We start from the raw sequence: 24,232 nt of genomic DNA on the forward strand, positions 1-24,232 counted from the left end.
GTGTAGAGTTAATAATTACCATCCATCCCCTAGACTCAAAAAAAAGGACTATAACACCAATAAATGACCTTAACTCAATAACGTGTAGCCATGGGCTGATAAAGTTGATTTTCTCTGCATGACAGGCTTAGATGTCTTCAATATGCTGTTTATTTTCAGGTAATACTGTAAGGCTCTTGGGCTCCAGGGGATAAATCTAGAATTCCATGAGCAAATTAGGCACAGTAGCCAGATCCTTGGAGCTTATGATTTTTGTTTTCTGCTTTAAAAAAAAAAAAAAATTATACTTACTGCTGAATACTAATTCTCAGATGATTATACTTAGCAAAGAGGAAGAAAAAAGCCAACATTAGCACAGGTTGTGACAAGTTTAAAAATACTAAGAATACCATGGTTTCCTAGTAAGTAACTTGAGAATGTAGTTATTTTAATTGGGTTACCAAATATAGCTTCACCTTCCTAAATCTCACTGGCTACACATTCATTTGGGGAACATTCAGGAAGGGTTTCTGCCTCCTACTTTATGCTTGAGTGTAGATATGAACACAACCAAGGGTTTATTTTTCCCAGAATTATTTTCTGGCATTTCAGCTTTTCAGCTTCATAGCATATTCTTAGGAATTCTCATGGATTTTTCCTACTCTGAGTTTTCTGCCTTTCTCACTTCCATCTCCAGGAGAGGAAAAATATGAAAATTCCTCAAAATACTATTTCAACTTTTAGTACCTTGACTACTGTAGTAATATATGTGTGTACATAATTTAAAATAATTGATAAGTCATTTCTATGTATTGTCAGCTTTTCACATAATGAGGAAAATAACCTATGCATAGAAGAATCAAATGAGTTTCTTGTGTTATGGTTCATACAGGGAAAAATATAAAGACTAATAACTAACACTATGTACCAAACTTTAAATGTTTTCACTTACAGTACCTCATTTATATACGATAAGGCACTTAATGGAGAATACTGTAACATTCGTCAAAGTAAAACGTTTATAAGTGCATGCATGACACACCACACCTTAGGCAGCCCAGAATCAGAAAAAAACAAAACCGCCAAAAACAAAAAAAACAAACCCCTTTTGAACCAGAAATGAGAAGCAAAAAAAAAATGCCTTTTTTCCGAATGGAAAACAAAGCCAAAAAAACGGGTCCCAAAAGGCCAACCGAAGAAAAAAAAACAAACTTAAAAAATCCTAAGCAACGCCTGGCCCGGCCGCCTAAAAATAAAAATTAAGGAACAAAAATAAAGAAGTTGAAATTTTAAAAGTAAAATTTTTTTTGTTAAATTACATTATAAAGAAGTTACTTAGGCAGAGAGGATTTTCATGATTTTAGAAGAGGTAAACAAACTTCATGGCTGAAGTTTAATCTTTAAGTACAAACATTTTCCCACAAACTTGCTTGTGTCAATTATTTTTCAATAAAACCAGAAAAAAAAAAAAAACTTGCTTGTTTGGCTAGAGTTAACATCTTCGCCAAAAAACAGTGTTTCCACCAGGCCAGGGTGTCAGGTGGTATCTGAGGAGTTTAAATCCCCTTACTACAGTTTGCTGACTGTATCTGTCACATGCTTCAGTGAATGAATTTCTCACATTCCCAATTTGAACTCATGAGATTGATGAGAAGAAAAAGGAACTAAATAGCATGCCCGGGTTATAGGTTATTCAAAATTCCAAGCAGTTGATAGGTCTATATCTGTTTTTTTCTAAGAACATTTATTGACTTAGATGTACACACAGGCTTTCAAGCGCTTGCCTCCTAGGTCCACGATAATAATGTAGCTTTTTTTCCTCAATAACTGAATATTTTATTTTGAACACGTGTTATTTCTTTAAAATCCAGTTTATATTTTTAGTACAGAAAGGGAGAAAGTGCAGGCAAGCGAAAACAAGAAAACCACCTAGAGAAAATGTTACCTTCACAATTTTTTCGTAGGCATATGAACACATATAACAGATTGAGTCATACTATGGATAATCAGATTTTTCACTTCACACTATAGCATAAACAACTTTCCATTTCAATAAATACCTATATTATTCTTCAAGGCTTCACAGTAAGATTCAAACATGATTTGTTGGACTAACTAATTCCCTGTTAGGAATACAGAAAACTGGACTGTTCTTAACTATACAATGATTGATTTCTTAAAGATTTGACTTATGCATGGTGAGTGAGTTCTGACCCAGAGAGACTGTAGTACTTTTCCCTACAAACATCCCACTTCCTGGCTACTCAGGACTTTCTTGTCACAAAGCCTGTGCAAGTAAGCTATTGGCGGGGCTCCTGGGCCCAGGAATGCTGCTGCTGCCGTTAATAGCTGTGTGAACAGTCCATCTATGGGCAATAGGCAGCCTGCCTGGGTACCTGACTGTTTTCTTACGGAGGCCTAAGCTTCCCATGATGAAATTTAGACCAGATACCTTCTCATGGTAGGATGATGAGAGATTCAGAAGAGAAAGCCTACAGTTCTCATTTCAGATATGCAATAAAAACAAGATGTCTTCTGCAAAGGCTGTGCGACTTAGCGGGAATCAAGAAATGTCAGCAGCTCTCCCATGCCGGGCCTGGGCTGGGACACTGCCGAGGCAGAAGGGTTCAGCAGGAATGTCTTTGGGAAGTCCAAAGGGCATGGGGGTGTGGAGCTATTAAATAACAAAAACCCAGGTTTCAGGTGAAATGAGGGTCTTTTCTAAAACTGCACAAAGCATACATTAAACCAAAGGAAAAAAATGGCTTCCAAGTGAGGGAATTTTCTTCATACACTTACATTGAATGTGTAGTCCCGGTACCGTATCTACCGGAACCCAAATAAGGCAGATTCCTTTCTTCACTGTCACCCCACAAGTGACTGTGACATTTCTGAACGGCTGCATTCCCTGTATTTTTAAGGCAGTCTCCTGTCTGACCTTGAGCTGAACACACTGTTCCCTGCACCTAGTGTCCCCTCTCTTAGAATAGGAAAAACTGCTATTTTTCCTGGAATTACTTTCTGGTGCTTCGGCCTTTTTGTTCTGCTTAATAGGATATTCTTAGGAATTTATCCTAACCTCAAGTTTTCTGCCTTTCGCACGTCCATCTGCAGGAGAGGAAAAGAGGAGGCGGGGGTGACCGGGGTGACCGAACCCGGAGCAGGCCTGTCCCTTTTGGAGGGCAGCTCTGGAGTCTGAAAGGGTCTCTATGAATCGGAAACTGAAACTGCGCCTCGTATGCTGACGAAAGTTAAAGACCGAGTTAGTCAAGTTTGAAACTCCTGCAAGGAACACAGTGGAGCACATTCCTGGCTTCTGGCCCAGTGTCACTTATAAATGCGCCAAGAAAAAACGTCAGCTAAAAACCTTGTATTTGTTCATGCTTTGGTCCCGAATTGTAAAAGATCCTGTTGTTTGGAACCTTTCCCGTGATAGGGTTAACTAGCAACCCTGAGAACTATTGGAATTCAAAAAAAGCCATTGTACCGAGCCGCCCTAGGGCTCGGGGGCGGACGCCGTGGGGAAGTCTGGCGCGAAAGCGTGGCTTCGGTCTTGGTCGCCGCGCTTGCCCCCACCGGGTTTTGTTCAGCCGTCGGGCCCGGGTGGGTCGTGGGCAGGCCCTGGAGGCCTCCGATCCCGGCGCGCGGCCCTCGTAGAGAACACTTGTCACCCGCCGTCCCGGCCCGGGCGTCGGCGGGAGGCCGCTGGAAGCCCGGGAAAGGCGGAGTGAGGGAGCAGGCGCGGGCGGCGGTGACTCAGCCGGGAGCGCGGGGGCGGGCGCACGCCGGGCTAGCCGAGCCAGCGCGCTCGGAGGGGTGGCGGCGCCGGCCCGAAAGGGTTAAGTGGGCGGTGCTGGCGGGGCCCCGCCCCCGCCATGGCCAGCCCCGGGGAGGCCGCTGCGCCCGGCCGTATTTATAGCGGCCGCGGCGGCCACGCCGCGTCTCTCCCGCTGGCCCCGGCCGCGGCGTCCCGGACTGATACCCACCTCTCCCCCGCGGTGAAGGCGCCATGGAGCGGCCGGCGCCCCTGGCCGTGCTGCCCTTCTCGGACCCCGCGCACGCGCTGAGCCTGCTGCGCGGCCTGAGCCAGCTCCGCGCCGAGCGCAAATTCCTGGACGTGACCCTGGAGGCGGCGGGCGGGCGCGACTTCCCGGCGCACCGCGCCGTGCTGGCAGCCGCCAGCCCCTACTTCCGCGCCATGTTCGCCGGGCAGCTGCGCGAGAGCCGGGCCGAGCGGGTGCGCCTGCACGGCGTGCCGCCCGACATGCTGCAGCTACTGCTGGACTTCAGCTACACGGGCCGCGTGGCCGTCAGCGGCGACAACGCCGAGCCGCTGCTGCGCGCCGCCGACCTGCTGCAGTTCCCGGCCGTGAAGGAGGCGTGTGGCGCCTTCCTTCAGCAGCAGCTCGACCTGGCTAACTGCCTGGACATGCAGGACTTCGCCGAGGCCTTCAGCTGCTCGGGGTTGGCGAGCGCGGCGCAGCGCTTCATCCTGCGCCACGTGGGCGAGCTGGGCGCAGAGCAACTGGAGCGGCTGCCGCTGGCGCGCCTGCTGCGCTACCTGCGCGACGACGGGCTGTGCGTGCCCAAGGAGGAGGCCGCCTACCAGCTGGCGCTGCGCTGGGTACGCGCCGACCCGCCGCGCCGCGCCGCACACTGGCCGCAGCTGCTCGAGGCCGTGCGCCTGCCCTTCGTGCGCCGCTTCTACCTGCTGGCGCACGTCGAGGCCGAGCCGCTGGTGGCGCGCTGCCCGCCCTGCCTGCGCCTGCTGCGCGAGGCGCGCGACTTCCAGGCGGCGCGCTACGACCGCCACGACCGCGGGCCCTGCCCCCGCATGCGCCCGCGCCCCTCCACCGGCCTCGCCGAGATCCTCGTGCTTGTGGGCGGCTGCGACCAGGACTGCGACGAGCTGGTCACCGTCGACTGCTACAATCCGCAGACGGGCCAGTGGCGCTACCTGGCTGAGTTCCCCGACCACCTGGGCGGGGGCTACAGCATCGTGGCGCTAGGCAACGACATCTACGTGACGGGTGAGTGGGCTGCTCAGAAGGACTCTGGGCCGGCGGGTCCCCCAGGCAGCGGTCTCCGAGGTTGGCCTCCTGCGCCCCCCGAGGCAGCACGTCTACCTGCTGGAGAGACCCACAGAACCTGGAGTCCGGGACCACACCTGAGTGCAGACGATCGCTTCCCTTCCCCACGAGCTGTCCGGTGCAGGCCGTTTTAGGGTCAATACTTTGGACCTAGAAGAAGAGCCCCTTGTGCGAGCCGGGACAAGTAGCTACTTGTGGGTCGCTTGGCGGGAGTGGTCTGCCTGGATAGCTCACTCCTTGCCCGGGAGGTGCCATCCCGCCATTTATTTGGAAGATACTGGAGCATTCACTCCACACAATGGGTGCTTTCTTTTCTCCCTAAGGAATCTAGGGACAGGCTCAGGGCTGACGCCCTATGAGACATCCATTCTTAACTCCTGGGGATTTCTTCCCCCCAGATGAGCCACCCAGGCCTCCTGACGCCTGCATTTTGTCATTTTGTCACGGGTGACTACGTTCCCTTGGGCTTACACCTTGGCTGTGCACTGCGGGTCACATGGTATTTAGGCTGCTTCCTGCCCAGCAACTGTAAACATAGTCACATGCTAAGAGGTTTTCTTCCAGTTACTTGGCCCAAACCCCAAAACACTGCCGAGTCATGCTGGGCGGGTCCCAGCCTGCTACAGCCCTGGACTTCTCCCACATTTTTTAAGGATAAATCCTGGCTTAAACAGAAGGCTACCTCCTTCCGTGGGGTAAGGAGGCGCAGTGTCTGAGGGCTATATAAGGAAAGAAGCTGAGTATGCATTTGGGTTCCGCTGAGGGCCGTTAGCAGGCAGTGAGGCTGGGCCCAGCCTGGCACATGCAGGAGAAAGCCAGCTCTGAGACTTGCTCGAGTGTTCGTCCCAGTGGGGCTCGGAGCTGACAAGTGGGAGGCACCCGGCCTAAGGACACGGTCGGCTCTGGCCACAGCTTCTTTGGCCTACACCTCCAGGTCCAGCCTCTGCTGGCATCTCCCGGAATCAGCCCCTTTGGGTTCCAAGCCCCCCTCCCTCCATGAGCCGGTCAGACTGGCCCCAACTTTGCACACCCTTCCATAAATGTCTCAGCTGAGCAGCTAATCCTTTGGGTTTAGACAGGTGGCTGGGTCCTTCCAGACAGCTGCCTGGAGGGAATTTTCCGGGGGCGAGAAAGCCGCCTCAGCTGCCTTATGCACAGTCCTCCTGCAGAAGGAAGGAGGCCGACAGAGTGGACTTTACACGAACCTTGTTTCCTCCCTTTAAAAAGCTCAGGGCTTTGAGACAGAATGTCACGCCTGCTCCGCCTGTGGCGCCAGCCTCGGGGGTAGGGAATGCAACCCTGGGGTCCCCCCATGCTGTAGGAATTCTAAGTCCTGGGTAGACGTGGTTTATTTATGATTACAGTAAGCACTACTGGTTTTTTTTTTTAATTCTTTTTTGAAATAAATATAGACGAGAGAGTATATATATGCTTGTATAGCTTGAGGAGTTTTTTCTGGACAAAACATGACAGTAACGTGCAGCCAAACCAATAACTAGAGCCCAGAAGTCCACCGCAGCATGACTTTCTGTGTGGAGCTCTTGCGGTGTGAAGGAGGTTTCCTCTGAGCTGTTCTGGTACAGCCTGGGGTAGAGGATGGTCAGGAAGCCTAAGATTTGGTGCACGAGTCTCTGCTCACCCCACTCACATGCCTCGTGGCTCCCTGGGAGAACTGGTTCTGAGACCTAGTGTTCTGACCCAGCGTCGGTTTATGTGGGTTCCGCATGAGGTTGCTGTCTACTTGAGAATTGCAGCCCAAGGCCTTTGCAGGGCCTACAGAGATTTGGCAGTGTGTTTATGGCGTGAGGCTCGGCCGTCCTCACAGGCAGCAGGCAGCATCTGCCTTGCCTTACCTGGGCACTGGGGAGAGAGGATGTGTGTTTGCATCAAAGCCCAGGGAGGTTCATTCCTCCTGGAGACGCCCTCTTGGAAGGTGAGGGAGGTGTGGGTGGATGACTCAGTCCGAGTCAGCGTGGGCCGGCCTGACCGTTGTACGTGTCCTGGCAGGTGGGTCTGATGGCTCCCGGCTCTACGACTGCGTGTGGAGGTACAACTCGAGCGTGAACGAGTGGACGGAGGTGGCGCCCATGCTGAAGGCCCGGGAGTACCACAGCTCCTCCGTGCTGGACGGGCTGCTGTATGTGGTGGCCGCCGACAGCACGGAGCGCTATGACCACACCACCGACTCCTGGGAGGCCCTGCAGCCCATGACCTACCCCATGGACAACTGCTCCACCACGGCCTGCCGCGGCCGGCTCTACGCCATTGGCTCCCTGGCCGGCAAGGAGACCATGGTGATGCAGTGCTACCACCCGGACGCCGGCCTGTGGTCGCTGGTGGACTGTGGCCAGCTCCCGCCCTGGTCCTTTGCGCCCAAGACAGTGACTCTCAACGGACTCATGTATTTCATCAGGTGAGTCCCCGGGGGCCAAGACCAGCCACCATGTGCTCCTTCCCAGGCCCCGTGCGTGGCACATCCTCGCTGCTGTCCCTGTGACACAGATGCGGGAAACGAGGCCAGGTCTTCCCGACCGGCTGCCTTTGTCCTGCCCTGTTCCTTAGAGCTTTGTCTCTGGGCTTCTGTGGCTTCTTAAGGGATCCAAAATGTGGTGGAGTTCGGTCCTTTTGGGGAACTTTTTGAGACTCAGACGCTAAATAAAATGTGTCCCTTTAGGGAACTTCCACTTGGAGGATCCACTAAAGGCCCTGGCTGTCCTCACATGGCATTCGTTAAAAAGGAGCCTTTCCTACCTAGAGGGATCCTGCATTTTAAAAAGACCGGAGGAGAGCTTTTTGGGTACTCAGATCTTTAGGGGAGTTGTAGCCTTGACAGAGGGACCTTTGCTCACTCAGCAGTGTCCATGCTCCCTGTTTAAAGCAGCATTTGTGTGTCCAGTGTGTTTCCACGGTCCTGTCCATTGCCTTCCCACCAGGCCTGGCACAGGGAGGGCTCATGATTCTTGGTGAATGAATGCTGTTGTACAGGGATCCCACAGCCGCTCTGGGCCAGGGCCAGGGCCAGGAGCTGGCATGGAGCAGGCCCGGAAGCCGCCTCTGGGAATGATGACAGTAGCTAGTGCGTATTAGGCCCCTGGACTTGCCGAGTGCTGTGTTGTCTTTTTCGTGGGTGTTTTCACGGTTGATTTCCCTGACAATCTGATGAGTTGGGCACCGCTGTCGTCCCCGCTTCACAGATGACAAAGGAGAGGCATAGAGGGGTAGGGGACTTAGAGCCACTGGCTTTAAGCAGTGGTATAAGGTTTGAACCGAGGACATCCGACCCAGATCCCTGTGTGGTGACACTGCATCATGGCCTCCCTGGGCCAGGCCATGGACCTGGCAGCATGGAGCAAGGATGGGCAGCCATTGGTCACCATGCATCCTCAGGTCTTGGTGACCAGTCACAGGCAGATATTCTCTCCTGATGGGCCAGCGGGCATCCAGGGGACTAGGAGCTCCTGCCCGCTGCACAGCTTCCATGTGTCGTACACCCACTGCTCCCCTTCCTGGCCTGCAGCCTGCCTGCGGTTACGGGGCCAGGAGGGAAGAGGTGGGGTATGAATGGTGCTCCCCGTCCCTCTTGGGTTGAGGGCTTTGAATTGAGAGCCACAGAGGACATGTGCGCTTTGCCGCTTCTGACCCTTCACCCAGCTCTCCCTCCAAGTCCTGGCAAATGTCTTCAAAGAGAGGGTGGAGACAGCTATAAATACAGCTCATCAGAGTGCCAGCCCCTCAGCCATGGTTCCAGGCTGAGTGCCTTTGAGAATGTCCTCCCACCCTGTGGTCCTAGAGCAAGGGTGCCCAAGGGCTGGCCCGGCACCGTAAGGCCCCCTTGCTTTCCTCCTCCTGGTCTCGGTCACTTGTCGTTGCTAATGCGCCCCCACATGGAAGCATTAGGTGCCCCCTGCACCCAGTGAGCCTCTGCAGGGGTTCACCTAAGCCCGCTCATCTTTTCCCCTCCCTCCAACCCAGCTGAGGAAGTGGGCTCTCATGAGGGCAGCCCGTCTGTCCCCCAGGTGAGTAGCGGGGGCCCCGCCTTGCCCAAGACGGGAGGCAAGGCCTGGGTCTGACGCGCCCGAGTGGTAGTCTCCCAGCCACTCCGCTCATGCCCTTCGGCACCCCATGAGCCTCGTAACCCCTGCTCGAAACGCCACCTATCAGAGCCACTCCTGTCTAGAAGGTGCCATCCCAGGGCCGGTAGCCGGAGCTACGTGCAGCCTCATCCCTCACTGCTGCTGTCCTGGGCTATGGGTGATGACCGGCTGCTCCCCGCTCCCGGACACACCCGCCCTGGTCCTTGCTTAAGGTGGCTCCTTGGCAGCGATGTCTCTGCTGGGGGTGGGCAGCCTGGTGGGTCCCAGTATTAATTATCATCACCCGGGCCACAGAGTGAGAATAGCTTTTACATTTGGCAATGGTTGGAGGGAAAAATCAAAGCAAGAGGAATATTTCATGACATGTGAAAACTTGTGTGAAATTCAGATTTCGGCATCCGCAAAAAGGTTTTATTGGAGTGCAGCCTGGTGTGGTCCTAGAATAAGCCCACACACAGCTCAGTGTGACTGGAGCCGAGTGAGTAAGCAGACGAGAGGGGACGAGGTCAGGCAGGAGGCCTTGGGGGGCTGATACTGGGAGCACACTTACTGAGCGCCTGCTGTGTGCTCTGAACAGGACACCCGCTCTGCTGACCGGTCAGGGTCTTGGCGCTCTGCTTGTTGAGAAAGGCGTTGGACCTGATAGTGGTCACATGTGCCCGTGGCCGCCTTTTGTGCTAGGACAGCAGCGTCGAGCTTTGGGGAGTTTCTGCAGGACCTAAAATATTTCCTCTCTGGCCCTTCTGCTGACCCCTGACCTTTGATCATTACTACTGCTGTTTTGGGGGTTCGAGTCTTTGCTTTTTCAAGGCCATGCCTTTGAATCTTTTATTGCATGGATCAAGAGCGTGTCAAACTAGGGTGAGGGACCTTGGCCCCAAAGGGAAGGGCAGTGCTGGTATCTTCCTTCCTGTAGCCATGGTTACCCCGCTGTGTGCTGAGGACACAGCAGTGAATGGCATGGGATGGGCGCTGACCGCGCGGTGGTGAGGGCCGTGGCCAAGCAGCAGTCCAGGGGATGTGGGGCAGGGGGCCTTCCTAGTCAGCTACGGATGGATGAGTAGGAGGTGGATGGGAAGGACCCCGATAAGTTCAAGATCTGAAACAAGCCATTATGGCCGCAGCAAGGGGAGGGGGCAGTGGGTTATTGCTGGGCTGTGGGGAAGGGTCTGAGCACCTGAGGGCATGATCTTTGGCTTTGGGGAGCAAGTCTGGGTTCTGGCCTTGAAGTCCAGGCCAGATACGTTTGGGGACGTAAAATCAGAGATAGGGTCCCACTGGCCAGTGGGCTGCCGCATGGCACCAGACAAGTCCTAAAGGCAGGTTGCTTGGAGGACCCTCTTGTCCAGCCCTTCACACCCAGGGGTGTCCCCTACCTCGTTCTGACCTGCTCTCCCCTTCCTTCTCTCCCCAGGGATGACTCTGCTGAGGTGGACGTGTATAACCCCACGAAGAATGAGTGGGACAAGATCCCATCTATGAATCAGGTAACTTTGCCTGTGTTAGAAGCACAGGCTGGTCCTGTGTTTTGGCCAAAGTGTCATCCTGAGTCCCGGTGGGGGGCGGGGGGGCTGTGCTGAGCCCTTTGCTTGTGTCGTTTCACCTAATAGAGGGCTGGGGTCATCCTCAACTTACACGTGAGGGTCGCTGAGACTAAATAATATCCCAGGGTCACACAGCTTAGCGAGTTCATCCATTTGGACTAGAATTCACTGAGTAGCTGCCATGACGCAGAGGACATACTGGGGGACAGCAGATGCACGGGCCCGGGGCAGGATGTGCCTGGCGAGGTCCTAGAAACAAGCCCACAGCTCAGTGTGACCGGAGCCGAGGGAACAAGCAGACGAGAGGGGACGAGGTCAGGCAGGAGGCCTTTGGGAACACTTACTGAGCGTCTGCTGTTGCTCTGAGCAGGACACCCGTGCTGCTGCCGCTGCCTGATCAGAGTCTTGGCTTGTCAAAAAGAGAGGTGCTGAACGTGCTAGTGTGTGGAGTTGGGAAGACTAGGCAGCCTTCAGCCACGCAGGCAGCGTCCTTAGTCCCAGATGCACATCTGCATCCACCTGCATCTTTTCTGTCTTCATTGAGATTTCTAAACTGGCTCTCATGATAACCTCTGCATGGCAAATGTCATAATTTACACCATCACAGCTTAACGTTTTTACATTTAGGAAGTGTAACTTTGTTTTTACCCTGTAATGAGGTACACATACTCATTATAGCAAATCTGGGAAAGAAGGGGGTAGTCCGGCCTCATGGATCAGAGCCCAGACTTTGGGTCAAGGCCCCACTCTGCGACTGGCAGCTACATGAGGCTGAGTTTTCCCATCTGTAAGATGGTGAGGACAGCCGTGCCCACCACAGAGGGCTGAAGCTACTCGCAGGGAGACTCAGTGCCGTGGTAGCCCCTGACTGCCCCAGGGACCAAGCATGGCACGTGCCTCCTGGGCGTGGAGCCCGGTTTCCTAGCCAGCGTGTGGGAAGGACGTGGGTCTGTCCTGAGTGCAGACGATGGCTCCCAGCACCACTTCAAGAAGGGCCGAGGCCGCCCCACCCAACGGTCCCGTACCCCTTCTGCGTGGAGAGGGACCCTGCTCTGCCCTGGCTGCTGGCCTCCAGTCACCTGTCCCCTTGGCCCACAGGTGCACGTGGGGGGCAGCCTGGCCGTCCTCGGAGGGAAGCTGTATGTCTCAGGGGGCTACGACAATACGTTTGAACTCTCGGACGTGGTAGAGGCCTACGACCCTGAGACGCGGGCGTGGAGCGTGGTGGGGCGGCTCCCGGAGCCCACCTTCTGGCACGGCAGCGTCAGCATCTTCCGCCAGTTCATGCCCCAGACGTTCTCGGGCGGGCATGGCTTCGAGCTGGACAGTGGCAGCAGTGACATGGATGTCGGCCGGCCTCGGCCGCCGCAGAACCCCCACGAGCTGCACTAGCCCCGGCCTGGCCCAGGGAGGGCCTCGGTGCAGGTAACCGGCACCTCTGGGGGGCAGCGACCCCCTCCTTCGTGCACAAGGACAGGTTGGGCTCACCAGGCGGAGCGCAAGCTCTCAGGCTGCTGAGCGAGCCTCGGGGTCCAGCGCCTGGGGAATTCTGTGCATCTAGAGCTCCAGTCACAGCCGCTGGGGCCAAAGCCAGTTGTGAACGTCCCTCTCTTGGTCCAGGCCTTTCTGCCAGCTCATGTCTCTGGCTCCAGAAGGTTGCCCCGGACCTCACCAGTGCAGCGCACACCCATCTTGCTGCCACCACCTGCACCTCCTTGCTCCCACCTAGGGAGAGGAGAGCCGCTTCCGGGGTGTGAGTGGAGGGGGGGACATCCGTGCCATGAGACTGCGGACGCCCTGCTGTCTTCGAGCATTGGGCACCAGGCAGACGATGGCTGCGCTGGGGTCCCAGACATCCCAGCCCGCCTGCTCCCCGGACGGAGAGGGTCTCACATCAGAACACCCCTCGCAGGGGTGGGGCTGGCTAAGACTGGCCTAGGAGGGGGCCCCAAGGGACCCGCTGAGTGCCGTCTCCAGTGGACTTGGGCTGAGGCAGACGCCGGGCGTCCCCGTCCCTCCAGCCCCCTAGCAGGCACGGCCCCCTTGCTCAGAGACTGCTCTGGGACCTTCGTCTCAGGCTGAGGCAAGAGCGTGCAAAGCCTGCACGTGCAAGGTCACGGCCGCTTGCTGGGGTCCCGGGAGTTCGCCCCTGCAGCCCTGCCAGGCAGGCGACTGCAGACGCCCCGGCCAGCTAGGGAGCCGGATCCCCCGCTTCTAAAGCAGGCTGCGGGCAGGGCGGCCTTGGGTCGGTTGCAAGGTGTGAAACGCAGTTTGGTTTTTCCTTAAAAGACGGGGGCAGCTGGAACCAGGGTCGGGTGTGTGCGGTTTTTGATGTTACGGTAGTGCCGCTGCCAAAGCTTTCTGCAGGTGCGTGCGGGGGGAGGGGGTGCCCTTAGCCCCTCAGAAGCCAGGCCAGCTCCAGGGAGACCCCCCAGGGGCCCCAATTTCCTCGGGGGAATGTGAGCATGTCTGTGGATTGGGTGGTCTTGTCCCCTTCATGATCCCCAAAACAGCCTTTGCTTGAGTTCGTCTTCCTCCTGGAGAAGAGGGTGTTTGCATTTTCCTCATGAGGCAGGTCGAAAGCAAGCGTTCACTGAGTTGCCTTCTGCCGGTGACCGGACATGGGGACGTGCTCTCACCGAGAGAACACGGGCGTCTTCACGCCATCACTTCTCAGGTGGCACTTAGAACCCTCTTCCTGGCCAGGTGGCGCAGTGCTTCTGGGGAAGAGGCCTGTGGCCTTCAGGGCTGTCTGGTGGGCCCTCCATGCAGTGTTACCGCTTTGGGTTAGAAATTGCTCTGGACACCCTGCTGGAGCGGCTACAGCTCAGCCAGCCCCTCCCATGCCTCTGGGGTTGCTACTCACCTGGTCACTTACAGGCACCCACTGTGTGCCAGGCACTGTTGGAGGGCAGGTGGGGGTAGGGGCTCGGGCCAGCCGTAGGCTGTTTGGGGTCAGCCGCCCCGCACTATCTCTGCCTTCCCATCCAGGTCTCAGCCTTCACCCCTCGTGGTCTGGGTGTTCTTGGGTGAGCTGGGGTTCACCTGCCCCTATCCACAGGGGCTGTTTCACTTCACTTTCCTGGGGCTGTTGTGGCTTTTTTCTGGCCTAAGTGCCTGCCTTACAGGCCCAGCTCCCTAGAAGTTGTCCTGTGTTCTGTGGGGTGGCTGTCTTTGGCTCCTTTGCAGGCAGAGGCTGCCCAGGTATGATGGCTTTTGTCCTCTCAGTGACACAGGGACAGCAGGCAGCACGGGATTGATCGAGCCCCGATTCTATGCCAGGCACTGAGCTCAGTGTCAGAAAGACTGTGCTCTGCCCAGTCTGTGTGGGAATGTGCCACACAGGCGTTCTGATAATTTGACAGGTCATCTGGGGGTCCCCCGGAGGAGGGACGTAGGCCTTGGTCTCAAAGAGACTTTTGGTGTCCATCCTCCAGGCTCTCTCCATAGAGGACCCCCTGGGGCCGCCCAGTAGGTGGGATGGAGCGGGAGATGGACGTGTGCTATGGTCACCGAAGCGCTCCCCTCCTCCCTCCAGACAGGCATGGCTGTGGCCCTATCAGGGTCCAGGATTTGCCCTGGGCAGCAAGGTGTTTGAAGCTTTGTTGTTGAGATGGGCCTGCAAACATTGTTTTTCTTTCAAAATCAGCCCTTGTCTGGCCTTCCCTGTAGAAGCTCCCTCGTGGCAGGGGGCCCAGTGTCCCGGGTTCCTGCTCTTTTTGGTACTTCACCTTGACTGGCCGTCATGAGACTGACCATCCCCTGTCTGGTAGCTGTGCCCAGATGATGGATGGCTTGGTGTGGGCTAGTGGAAGAGGGATTGGTCTGCCTGCTTCCCCAGGCCCCCACCACCTAGACCCTGTCTTTGGCGTAAGTGTGGGGAAGGTGGGTAGCAGCGTCGGGGACAGGCCTTCAGAAACATCTGCTCCCTGCTCTGCCCTCCTGACCTCTGGTCACAGGCCCTGTGCTAGCTACAAAGCTCCCACCGCCTGCTTAACAGCTGTCTATACACTGACTGACTTGGGGACAGAGGCTGGGCCAGCAGGGGTGGGACTGTCTCTGCGTGTCAGATGCACACACCTTTATCAGTCTAGTCTACAAGACAAATTAAGTTATGAGAACTCAGTGATAGTATTTAACGTGCTGATCTACGAAGTAGTCTATTTATATGACCTCAGAGACTTAGGTACTAAAGACACCTTGTAGTGTCCAGCACCCAGTCCGACCCGAGGGCAGGGCTGGTTTGCGTATTTATTTGTTCTGTAGGCCTACGTGTCCAGAATCCTGTAAGGTTTTAGGATGCCTTCAATACATACTTTTTGAAATAAAAATATTTCCTACACATATGGTGTCGTTGCCTTCATCCTGCCACTGCTGCGTCTCGGAACCTTTGGGCTGAGGCCAAACGTGTGTGTGGCAAGGGGAGTGGAGAAGTGTGGAGGCCTCAGGGCTCCTGTCCTGGGGCACAGCTTTTCAGGCCCTTTTCTTGTCTTGAATCACCACAAAGTATGAAGTAAAGAGGCCGAGGCCAAGCCCAAGCCCAAGGTGTGAGGAACATGGGTGGCAGAGACCAGGCCTCACTCGCTGCTCCAAAGCTGGTTCCTGCCTCGACTCTGCCTGTGGGCACCCTGCCCCTGAAGGTGTGGGCCCATGGTGGGGGGGACCTTGGACCTGAGGGAGAGGAACGTAGAGCCCCTCAAAGGAGGACCCCAGAAGAGGCCAGGGATCGCTGGGGCCATGGAGTTCTGAAACAGCCTTCTGAACCCAAAGAAGAGGCCACAGTGTGCCTTTTTAATGCCGTTGTCAAAACAACTCTGCAGCAGCTCAGAACCTGGGTGGCAGCCATGGCACTTGAACGCTTGTTACCTCTGAGCTCCCCAATGGTCAAGGAATAAAAGGAAAGATGGTTAGATGGGTCCTGGGTCTAAAACAGAAGGTAAGCGAACCTTCTCGAACTCCAGGAGGAACTCGGCACAGCCTGGGGCTGGCGTTTCCGGAATCCGGTGTGGGATTCGCGTGGCCTGACTCGCGCTCTCAACCGTCACGGCCCGATCCGCTCCATGCCAAGCGCTGAGTGGCAGTGCTTAATCGCTCGCTGGTGAGGTTTTGCAGTCGTACGTTTGCAGATTCTAACCCCTTCCCATCGAGTGCTGGGGTCTATGTCCCCTCCCCTGTAACCTGTAACCAGCACACGTGGCAGAGGTGACACTGGCTTCCAGGGCCAGGCCATAAAAAGGTCTTGCAGGTTTGGCCTATTGGGGCTTTTGCATTTGGCACCCAGCCACCGTGCTGTGAGGACACCCAGGCAGCCAGTGGAGAGGGACCCAGGCCCACTGGCAGCGGCAACTTGCCAGACTCAGAGCCATCCTGAGCCCAGCCCCCAGCCCAGGGAAGTTCCGGGTGGCTCGTTCCTCAGCAGGAGGCAACTGGAACAGCAGGTTCTCGCTTAGTCCCATCTATGAAGCATGACTGTTAATAATTCCATTAAAAGATGAGGGAATGAAGCAGTAACTTGGCTGGGGTCACAGCTGTAAGTTGGGGAGGAATCTGGGGACAACCTGCCTTCAGTGCCCATGTGCTCTTCCTCCGTGACAAACCACCCCACCCCACAGCACAGAACCGGGGGACCCCCAGGGCCTCTCACCATTCTAAGCCTGGCCCTGCATGTGCCCCAGGCCTCCCGGGCAGACTAACCAAGCTCGGGCCCGCCCCCAGGAAGGGGCCCGTCTGTGGACATGCCACCAGCCAGGGTCCAGGGCTTGCTTAGCCTCCTTGGGCCCCAGGTGTGCTTGGCCACACTCTTAACGGCGGGAGTCGAGCCAGCGAGGCCATCGTCAGGGGCCCTGGCCACTCTGATTCCAGACCTTAGTGTCCTACCCCCACTGGCCGGCAGCACCACAGCTATGAAATAGGAAGACCGCTGCTGTGTCTGCCCCCAGGTCTAAAACCCTGACCGGACGGGGGACGGGACCGATGAGGAGTGTCCTGGGCCAGAGGCTTGGCCCCCAAAGCTACCCGCCCAGTGTCACTCTGCCAAGGACACGACGCGGTGGGAAAAATGCTGGCTGAGCTCTGAAGCGCAGTGGGTCGGACGGGGCACCATTCCTTCTGGGGGACACGGGGGTAAGCAGCACATCGCTGGAGGCCGAGTTACTGGGGATCAGACCCCTGGATGGGCTGAAACAACCAAATCCAAAGCCGTGTGGTTTATTGGGGGTGGCAGGTGGGGGGCTACGTGTCACAGTCCTCAGGAATGGCGGCCGTGATGAGGAGCGAGGGCTCCGTGACGCCAGGGCTCGCAAAGTTCTCCTCTGCACACAGTCTCTGGCCAGGGAGCTGGGAGGCCAGGCCCCCTTGGGCCAGGGACTCCACGATGACCTCGGCCGATCCTACCTCCAGCTCGGGAGGCGGCTGCAGCGCCACCACCACCATCTTCTCGTCCTCGATGACCAGGTTCCGGAGCTTGCGCTGCCGCGGGTTGTAGTTCTCCACGCGGTCGTGGACCCCCATGTGCCTCCGCAGGTGCGCCTAGGGGGAGGGGCGCTCAGGGCTGGGGCGGTGCGCGCCTCGCGCAGGGGCTCGGAGGCCCCGAGGCAGGCAGAGGGGACCCCGGGCCTACCTGCCGGGTGAACTTGTAGCCACACTCGGTGCACTCAAACTTCCTCACGCCCTTGTGCCTCCTGACGTGCACACGGAGCTGCTCCAAGGCTGTGCGAGGGAAGGGACCCCGAGGTCGGAGAGGCGGGAAAGGGGGAGTGGGCGGGCCGTGGGGAGGTGACAGTCCTCTGAGTTCACATTTGCTGCTGGGGAGTGGGGTGGGCGGGGGACCTGCCAGGCTGTACAGCGCAACCCGAGGTCACTACTAGGACCCAGGGGAGCTTCAGGGAATGGAAGGGTCCCCTGCCGAGGAGGAGCCTGGGAAAGCCACTGTTGCACGAGACCCACCAACTCTGGTCAGCAGGAAATGGAGAGGGCCCAGGGCTTGCCCCGGGAAGGAGGCGGGTAAGGGCCTCAGCAGGCCTGCCTACCTTTGAAGGTCTTCCCGCAGATCTGGCAGAAGTGTGGCCGGCCCTCTTGGTGGCGGCTGGCCACGTGCCTCAGCAGGGGGCCCTTCTCGGTGAAGCGCTGCTCACAGAACTCACAGCTGAAGGGCCTCTCGCCAGTGTGAGTGCGATTGTGCTTGTCCAGGCTGGCTGCGGGGACAGGCGAGGGCTCAGCCACGAGGCCTCCACCCCAGGGCAGGGAAGGGACGGGCCTGCCTCACCTTGGGTGCGGAAGGTCTTGCCGCAGAGGTGGCACTGAAAAGGCTTCTCGCCTGTGTGCGTGCGCAGGTGCATGTTGAGGTTGGCCTTCTGAGTGAAGGCGTGGTTGCAGAACTCGCAGACGTATGGCCTCTCGTTCCTGTCCGGGTGGGGGACACAGGCAGAGGTCATCACCAAGGGAAGTGGCCCCTCAGTCCACTGCAGCTGGGAGCACGCCTGGCCCCAGAGCCAAGGAGACAGCAAGGCCGGAGCAAGGCTGCCTGAGCCCCTGGAAGGGGCCCGGGCTTCAGTGAGCTGCCTGGCACAAGGAGGGCCTGGGCAGTGCCAGGAAAGGGGCGCTGGCTCCAGCCAGGAGCCAGTGCAAACCAAAAATCTGCCCACGGAGGTACAGGGCCTTGCTCTGGTCTGGAATCCCCGCCCCCAGCCTCTCTGCCTGACAAACCTGCTCATCCCTCAGATGCCCCCAACCCAGAAAGGCTGCAAGCGCCACAGTCAGCGGGGAGGGCACGCTGTTCGGTGTGAGTGTCGTCAAACTCGGCCTTCCCGGCCTACTCGCTGGCCAGAGCCAGCAGCAGGGACAGGCCCTGGGGGAAGACGGGCTGAGCCACACCTGTGCTTGGCCTTGATATGCATCTGCAGGCCGTTTCGGCTCGAGGCACGGTGCCCACACTCCTCACACACAAACAGCTTCTCCCCGCGGTGCTTGAAAGCCTCGTGGAGCTGCAGTTCCGTTCGGGTCAGGAAGCACTTGTCACAGGTGGGACACTGTAGGGCAGGAGGGACCGGGCAGAGAGAGCAGGGCCAGGGTGACGGTGGGGTGGGGCTACTCTGGGAGTGCCACACGGCAGAAGCCACACAAGTCTACCCTCTGGACCAGCGACAGCCCTAGCACCAGAGCGGGCCCGGCCCGCCCCCGCACAGCCTGGCACTCACAGCATGGGGCTTGGGGGCGCCGTGCAGCTTGATCATGTGGTTCTGCAAGTCCTTCTTCTGCATGAACTGCTGGGGGCAGGAGGAGCACTGGAAAACAGGCCCAGTCACCCACGGAGGCCAGCACCCACAACCCCGGTCACCCCTGGGCTATGGGGGGACCCGAGGGCAGGGCCCAGCCTGCGATGCCAGGAGACTCCCTGTCCTGACACGCGGGGGAGGGCCCCGTGCTACGGCCTCCACCGAAAGAAGCAAGGGCCCAGAGACCCGGGGCCTTGCCAGAGGTGTGGGGGCCCGAGACGGGTAGGGAAGGCCGGGCTCCTTGAGGCTGGCAATGGGGAGGCACCTGACACCATCCCACGTAAAGGGCTGGGTGTGAGGGATCCCGGGGCCACGGCCCTGGGGACAGGCTGAGCCTGACCTTGTAGGGCATCTCCCCCGTGTGGGACACCATGTGCACCCGCAGCTCCATCCTCCGGCGGAAGGTCTCCTGACACACGGAGCACGTGAAGACCTGGCAGTGTGAGGGGCAAGCAGGGCCGGCATCAGCGGGGGCCTCGGCCTGCGACGGCGGCCTCTGCCCGGGCTTCCACGTGCTGCTGGGAGGAGCCTGCCCGAGGAGGGGGCCGCTAGGGTGGGAGAGGGCAACACGTAACCTGCCTGCCCGGACCCCGGCCAAGGCAAACCCACCACGCCAGGCTCTTCTCAGGCCTGACAGGCTGCGGGCACAGGCCGACTGGCCTTACCTGTAGCCCCTGCCCTTGGTGACAGGCCTCCAGAAAGACAAGGGCGGGGTTTGGCTGGCCTCACCACATGGGCCAGCCAGTGAGGTGGGGGGTGTGGCCAAGTGGCCTTTCTCTTTCCCAGCAGCCCACCCTCCCACCGAATGCCCTTGTCCAAAGCTTGGGGGCCGGGAAGGCAAACCCAAAATGCCTCCCTTCTGCTCTTAGGGACCTGTGTCCCCACCTGTAATACCAGGGCACCAACTCGGTGGCAACCAAGGACGCTGCAGCTCTCCTGAGTCTACCGTCCCGTCTAAGGCCGTCTCCTGGGGGCCCCTCCCGGATGGCAGGAAGACAGGCCAGCGTGCCCCTGCCCACAAGGACCTGCGCCGGCACACAAGTACCTGTTCTGAGCGGTTCATGCAGTTCCGGGCTTCGTGCTCCAGGAGATTCTCTTTCCGAAAGTAACACTTTCCACATTTGGAGCACTCGAAGGGCTTCTCCCCAGTGTGTTTCCTGCCAAAAGAAGCCATAGGGAGAGTGGGGGCTGGGCAGACTGCCCACCTCACCCTCACCCAGAGCCCACTCTGGCTCCTAGTGGAACCACAGGGCTGGTGAACCTGCAGGTGGAGCCCAGAAACGCCCCCTCCATCTAGCTCTAGGTCTGCAGGGCCACCCAAGAACCCCACACGACTCTGCAAAGGCAGAAACAATTCCCAGGTCCTGACTCCCCGGAGAACCCACTCAGTGTGCCCAGAAATTCTGTGGCCTCCACCTTCAAAACCACGGCCAGAGCTGACCACGTTGCCTCACCCCCGCAACCCCCTGGTGTAGCCCCGCCAGCCCCTGGGCAGCCGCCTGAGCCCCCCGCTCCCAGCCTCTGCTCCAAGCCAGCCCCGACTAGCCAGAAGGGCCCTTAAATTGTCAGATCTTGTCGCCTCTTTCCTCAGAACCCTCCAGGGCCCCCATTCCACCCTGAGGAGAGGCCTGGGGACCTGCCTCACTGGCCTCACTCTCCAGGTCTCTGTGCCGCGATGTTCGCCAACCTGCCACTCAGCCCCACCCCAGACCCTTCTCTCAGCCCAAACGCTCTCCCCAGCCATCGGCTGGCTCAGTGACCTTCCTCACCTCCCTGGAGGCCACTGGAATCTCCTCTCTTTCAAACTGCAACCTGACCCCACCCTGAGCGCCCCAGCCCTTGGCACTGCTGTCGTTTTCCCTTTCTGTGGCACTTCCTGCCTCCCATGCCGCTCTAAAGTGACTTTGGTAGTTGGGAGGGAAGCTCCCCAAGGCCTTGCAAGCACGCACAGCGGCCTTGTCAGCTACTTGGCAAACAGCTTGTTGATGAATAACTGAAGGAACTCTCGCCTCAGAGCCTATGAGGGGCACCAGGAGCCCTTACGAGCAGACACTTCTCTCATCCGCTGCTGCTGTAGACTGTCCTCATCCCCCATCCCAGTGACCTCAGGAGGCCATCACCCCCTCCCAGTTCTTAAGGTCAGTGCAGCAGCCTGTGGCCCCAGCTGGGCCCGAGTCTTACACCGGGGGGTGGCCAGGCAGACGTGGACCACCCCAGCGGTGCCCCCACACTGAGACTCCCCCAAAGACTCCACTGGCAGCAGCTGTCCCGAAACACGGAGAGCAAACAGGTTCCCTTCCTCCTAGCTCCAACTCCAGTTGGTCATTAGTGGCTTCCCGGTGTCATGAGCAAACGCGAGGGGTCCATCTTGGCTTGGCAAGAAGCTGCGCCATGACGGACCAGTGATATCTTGGGCTAGAGAGTGTTAGGACTGGAAGGCGTTTATCTAGGCGCCATCCCTGGAGGCCCTGCAGCCAGCGCTGTCCAATCTGGCAGCCAGGGACACGTGGCTACTGCACACTTGAAATGTGGTGTGTCGGAGGAACTGAATTTATTTAATTTTAATTACTTTTTAAGTTAAAATAGCTCCATGTGGCATCTGGTTTCCTTACTGGATATTACAGCTTGAGACAAATGGTCTTTTATGCCCCACTGACACCCCAGGGCTAACCCAGAAATGCAGGCAGCACCAATCCTAAAGATTAACATCTTGGCCCAAAGCCCACACCGTCAAGCTTCAGAAACTCCTAAGGTGTGGCCTCGGCCACAGCGTGTGGCCACAGGCTTCTCTCGGCCCTCGGCAAAAGTCAGCTGGAGACCAAGGTCCACAGTGGGCGGAACTGTTGACAAGGTGTCCACATACCCGCTCCAACCAGAGGGCTCACAGGAGGAGGAAATGAATGACTCGGACCCAAGGCTAGAGGCTCACTCCCCACCGACCATAGGCATACCAACTCCAGGCGCCACGTGAATCTAAGATGGAGCCCCTGGCCCTACCTGGCCCAGAAATGGGGAGCACAGGCCCCCTCCCCCAACATGGGAACGGCGGACAGGAAAAGCAAATAGAAAAACAGAACGTTTACCTGTTGTGGACTTTTAGATAATATTTGCTGAGGAACTTTTTATGACATGTGGGGCATTCGACTGGCACCGCTGTACCTTTTCTGTTCTCAGGAGGCTCGGCTGCCAGGGAACCTGCATTCAGGGCTGGCCTAGCAGCACAGGACTTTCTGAGCATGTCTGATTTCCTCCTGGTCGGCACAGCCTCCGTCTCAGAAGTGTAGTCGCCAACCCCGTCATCCTCAACTTGAACCACCACTTCCCACTAGAGCAGAAGAGGCAGCAGGGAGGACCGAGGTCACCAAACTAACCGGCAAGAGTTCTGGGGTGGATCTACAGAGCAGCCCGCTCTATCCAGTTCCATCCCAGGGCCCAACCCAGGCACATCCCCAGGAGAGTCCCTTTGTGACTGTTGCCTTCGGTATCCCAGGGTAGGCAGCATCTGAATCCTGTATTGGGAGGACCGTGGCTCTATATTATAGGGAACTGGAAGTCTGGCTGGATCTCACTACCCTGGGGAAACACCTGTAACCCTGATGCCACCCCCTCCACCCGAAGAAGCAGGCAGCTGTGATTCACGGAAAAGTCAGCCTGCGGCTGCAGGATGGAGCCAGTTTCCTATGTTTGGCGAAAGCCTATTTTAAACCCGCGTAACAGAGATTCTACCTTGGGGTCCAGATGATGCCAGAAAAGTGTCAAGTCTCTCCCTCCGACTCCCACCTCCCCATTTCCAGCACGCTGGGCACAGTACCTCATTACTCTCGCCCTGCATCTGGACACTTTCAGCTTCAAAGGGCCTTGGGGGCACTTTGCAATCCTCAGGCTCCTTGTCCTCTGGGGGACAAAGCTTCAAAGCCTGCTTAAGTTTCCCACGCAGGAAGGAAGGGCTCTCACTCTTAGCAGGGAGACCAAGCTGGGGCCTCTGGGGGCTGTGACTACCGCTGAGCTCCTGATCCCTGGGGACTTGACCCACAGTCCTTGAGACTTCCTCTTCCTCCAAGCCTGCCAACTCCTTGAGGTGGCTGTTCACATCCCGGGGTGCAGATTTCCCCAGCCCACTCTGGCCACTTGGTGCCTGTCCCACTGAGGTTTTGGGCTTGAAGCTCTGGCACAGCTCCACGACCTCTGGCACTCGCAACTCCCTGGCTGCCAGGAGCACCTGATCCCGGTTCCCTGAGGTGAGGGCGAGGTGACCAGTGTAGAAAAAGTCCAACAAGAGTCCAAAAATCTCAGCGAAGCCGGCGGGGAGGATAACACTGCCCGCTGAGCCATCCCCATAGAGGCTCTGGAAGAAGTGGCTGCAGCAGGCAAGGACACTCCAGTGCGCCTTGAACACCAGGCCCCCCACATCCAGGGTAGCATCGCAGTACTGGCCCTTCTCCCGCTGCTTGTTGAGTCCCTGCAGAACCCTCACACTGTGCTGGATGAAGGAACCGTCCATGGTCTGCCTGGAGGGGAGGGAGACAGAAGTGACACCCTGGCCAGTCCAACCCAGGGGCTAACAAGAGAAAGCCCTGGACTTGAGAAGAAAGGGGTAGGGGACTCTACGGTCCCATTTGTCACAAGGGCTTGCATCAAGGTTAGCGTGTGCATGCTGGGACAGGAACGGATGGAAAGATCCTCTGGGGACGGGGGCCAGGTGAGATGCCCATACTGGGGTTGGCCAGAGATGGGTGGTGGGGGAGCAGGGGGACTAGGTGTGGGGAGGAGGAATAGCTTGCTGGAAGATAGCGCAGGATCGTGAAGCGGCGCTGGGGGAAGGAATCAGAGTTTGGGAAAGAGGCAGGGGATCAGGGCGAACTGACAGGCCTGGCACAGTGGGAGGACCCGGGCAGGGGCGGGCGGCGGCTGCGGGCAGGTGAGCGGCGCGCACGTTGCGCCCACACGTCCGGAGCGGCCGGGCGGAAGGCGGCCGCGGTCACACTCCGTCGGCGCCCACGGCGGCCTTTTCCTCCCTCGCCCCGCGCCCGCCGATCTCCTCACCCGGGCCGGTCCGCCCTGCGCCGGCCCCACCTGCCTCGGGCCGCGTCCACTCCACAGTCCCACCAACCAACCGCCCAGGCCATACGCGCCCGGCCGCCCGTACGGAGACGCCGCCGTCGCCGTTGCCGGACGTGACGTCAGGAAGCGCCGCCGGGGCGGTACACCTCCGAGGCGCAGCGTTTCTAGCTGCAGCACCTCGGGGCGGGGCC

General features: G+C 57.7%; 2 protein-coding genes across 10 annotated transcripts; one reads left to right on the top strand and one right to left on the bottom strand.

Annotated features, from left to right (window-relative positions):
- Nucleotides 1-3,907: 3,907 nt before the first annotated feature.
- On the top strand, nt 3,908-15,051 carry KLHL21 (kelch like family member 21). 2 transcript variants are annotated; one of them, XM_011368464.2, is made up of 4 exons: nt 3,908-5,009; nt 7,077-7,482; nt 10,578-10,650; nt 11,078-11,276. In XM_011368464.2, the coding sequence occupies exons 1-4, from the start codon at nt 3,989-3,991 to the stop codon at nt 11,102-11,104; spliced, it is 1,527 nt and encodes a 508-aa protein (XP_011366766.1). In that variant the 5' UTR covers nt 3,908-3,988; the 3' UTR covers nt 11,105-11,276. The 2 variants fall into 2 exon arrangements, with proteins under 2 accessions (XP_011366766.1, XP_011366765.1); XM_011368463.2 differs by lacking the exon at nt 11,078-11,276 and adding an exon at nt 11,806-15,051 and having other exon boundaries at nt 3,910-5,009.
- A 1,847-nt stretch (nt 15,052-16,898) lies between these two features.
- ZBTB48 (zinc finger and BTB domain containing 48) lies at nt 16,899-24,176 on the bottom strand. 8 transcript variants are annotated; one of them, XM_023535584.1, is made up of 11 exons: nt 24,054-24,176; nt 22,792-23,484; nt 22,064-22,305; nt 20,026-20,137; nt 19,321-19,413; nt 18,903-18,989; nt 18,580-18,734; nt 17,972-18,108; nt 17,736-17,900; nt 17,327-17,415; nt 16,899-17,235 (listed from the first exon to the last, which is right to left on the bottom strand). In XM_023535584.1, exons 2-11 carry the CDS (start codon nt 23,479-23,481, stop codon nt 16,939-16,941), a joined length of 2,067 nt encoding a protein of 688 aa, XP_023391352.1. In that variant the 5' UTR covers nt 23,482-23,484; nt 24,054-24,176; the 3' UTR covers nt 16,899-16,938. The 8 variants fall into 8 exon arrangements, with proteins under 8 accessions (XP_023391352.1, XP_023391350.1, XP_011366767.1 ...); XM_023535582.1 differs by having other exon boundaries at nt 18,903-18,968; nt 22,792-23,488; nt 24,024-24,173; XM_011368465.2 differs by having other exon boundaries at nt 22,792-23,488; nt 24,024-24,173.
- Between the last annotated feature and the right edge of the window lie 56 nt (nt 24,177-24,232).

Source organism: Pteropus vampyrus, unplaced genomic scaffold, assembly GCF_000151845.1.
Source record: "Pteropus vampyrus isolate Shadow unplaced genomic scaffold, Pvam_2.0 Scaffold142, whole genome shotgun sequence".
In the NCBI taxonomy this organism is placed as follows: domain Eukaryota; kingdom Metazoa; phylum Chordata; class Mammalia; order Chiroptera; family Pteropodidae; genus Pteropus; species Pteropus vampyrus.

What these genes read in the sequence shown, in the direction of transcription:
- KLHL21 (XM_011368463.2), top strand. Translation starts at nt 3,989, where the DNA reads ATGGAGCGGCCGGCGCCCCTGGCCGTGCTGCCCTTCTCGGACCCCGCG. An exon ending in CAACGACATCTACGTGACGG is followed by an intron (nt 5,010 to 7,076) that starts GTGAGTGGGCTG and finishes GTGTCCTGGCAG; the next exon opens with GTGGGTCTGATGGCTCCCGG. An exon ending in GGACTCATGTATTTCATCAG is followed by an intron (nt 7,483 to 10,577) that starts GTGAGTCCCCGG and finishes TTCTCTCCCCAG; the next exon opens with GGATGACTCTGCTGAGGTGG.
- ZBTB48 (XM_011368465.2), bottom strand. Translation starts at nt 24,106, where the DNA reads ATGGCCTGGGCGGTTGGTTGGTGGGACTGTGGAGTGGACGCGGCCCGA. An exon ending in CGCAGGGCGGACCGGCCCGG is followed by an intron (nt 23,489 to 24,023) that starts GTGAGGAGATCG and finishes CCTCCCCTCCAG; the next exon opens with GCAGACCATGGACGGTTCCT. An exon ending in GCGCCCCCAAGCCCCATGCT is followed by an intron (nt 18,735 to 18,902) that starts GTGAGTGCCAGG and finishes CCTGCCCTACAG; the next exon opens with TGTCCCACCTGTGACAAGTG.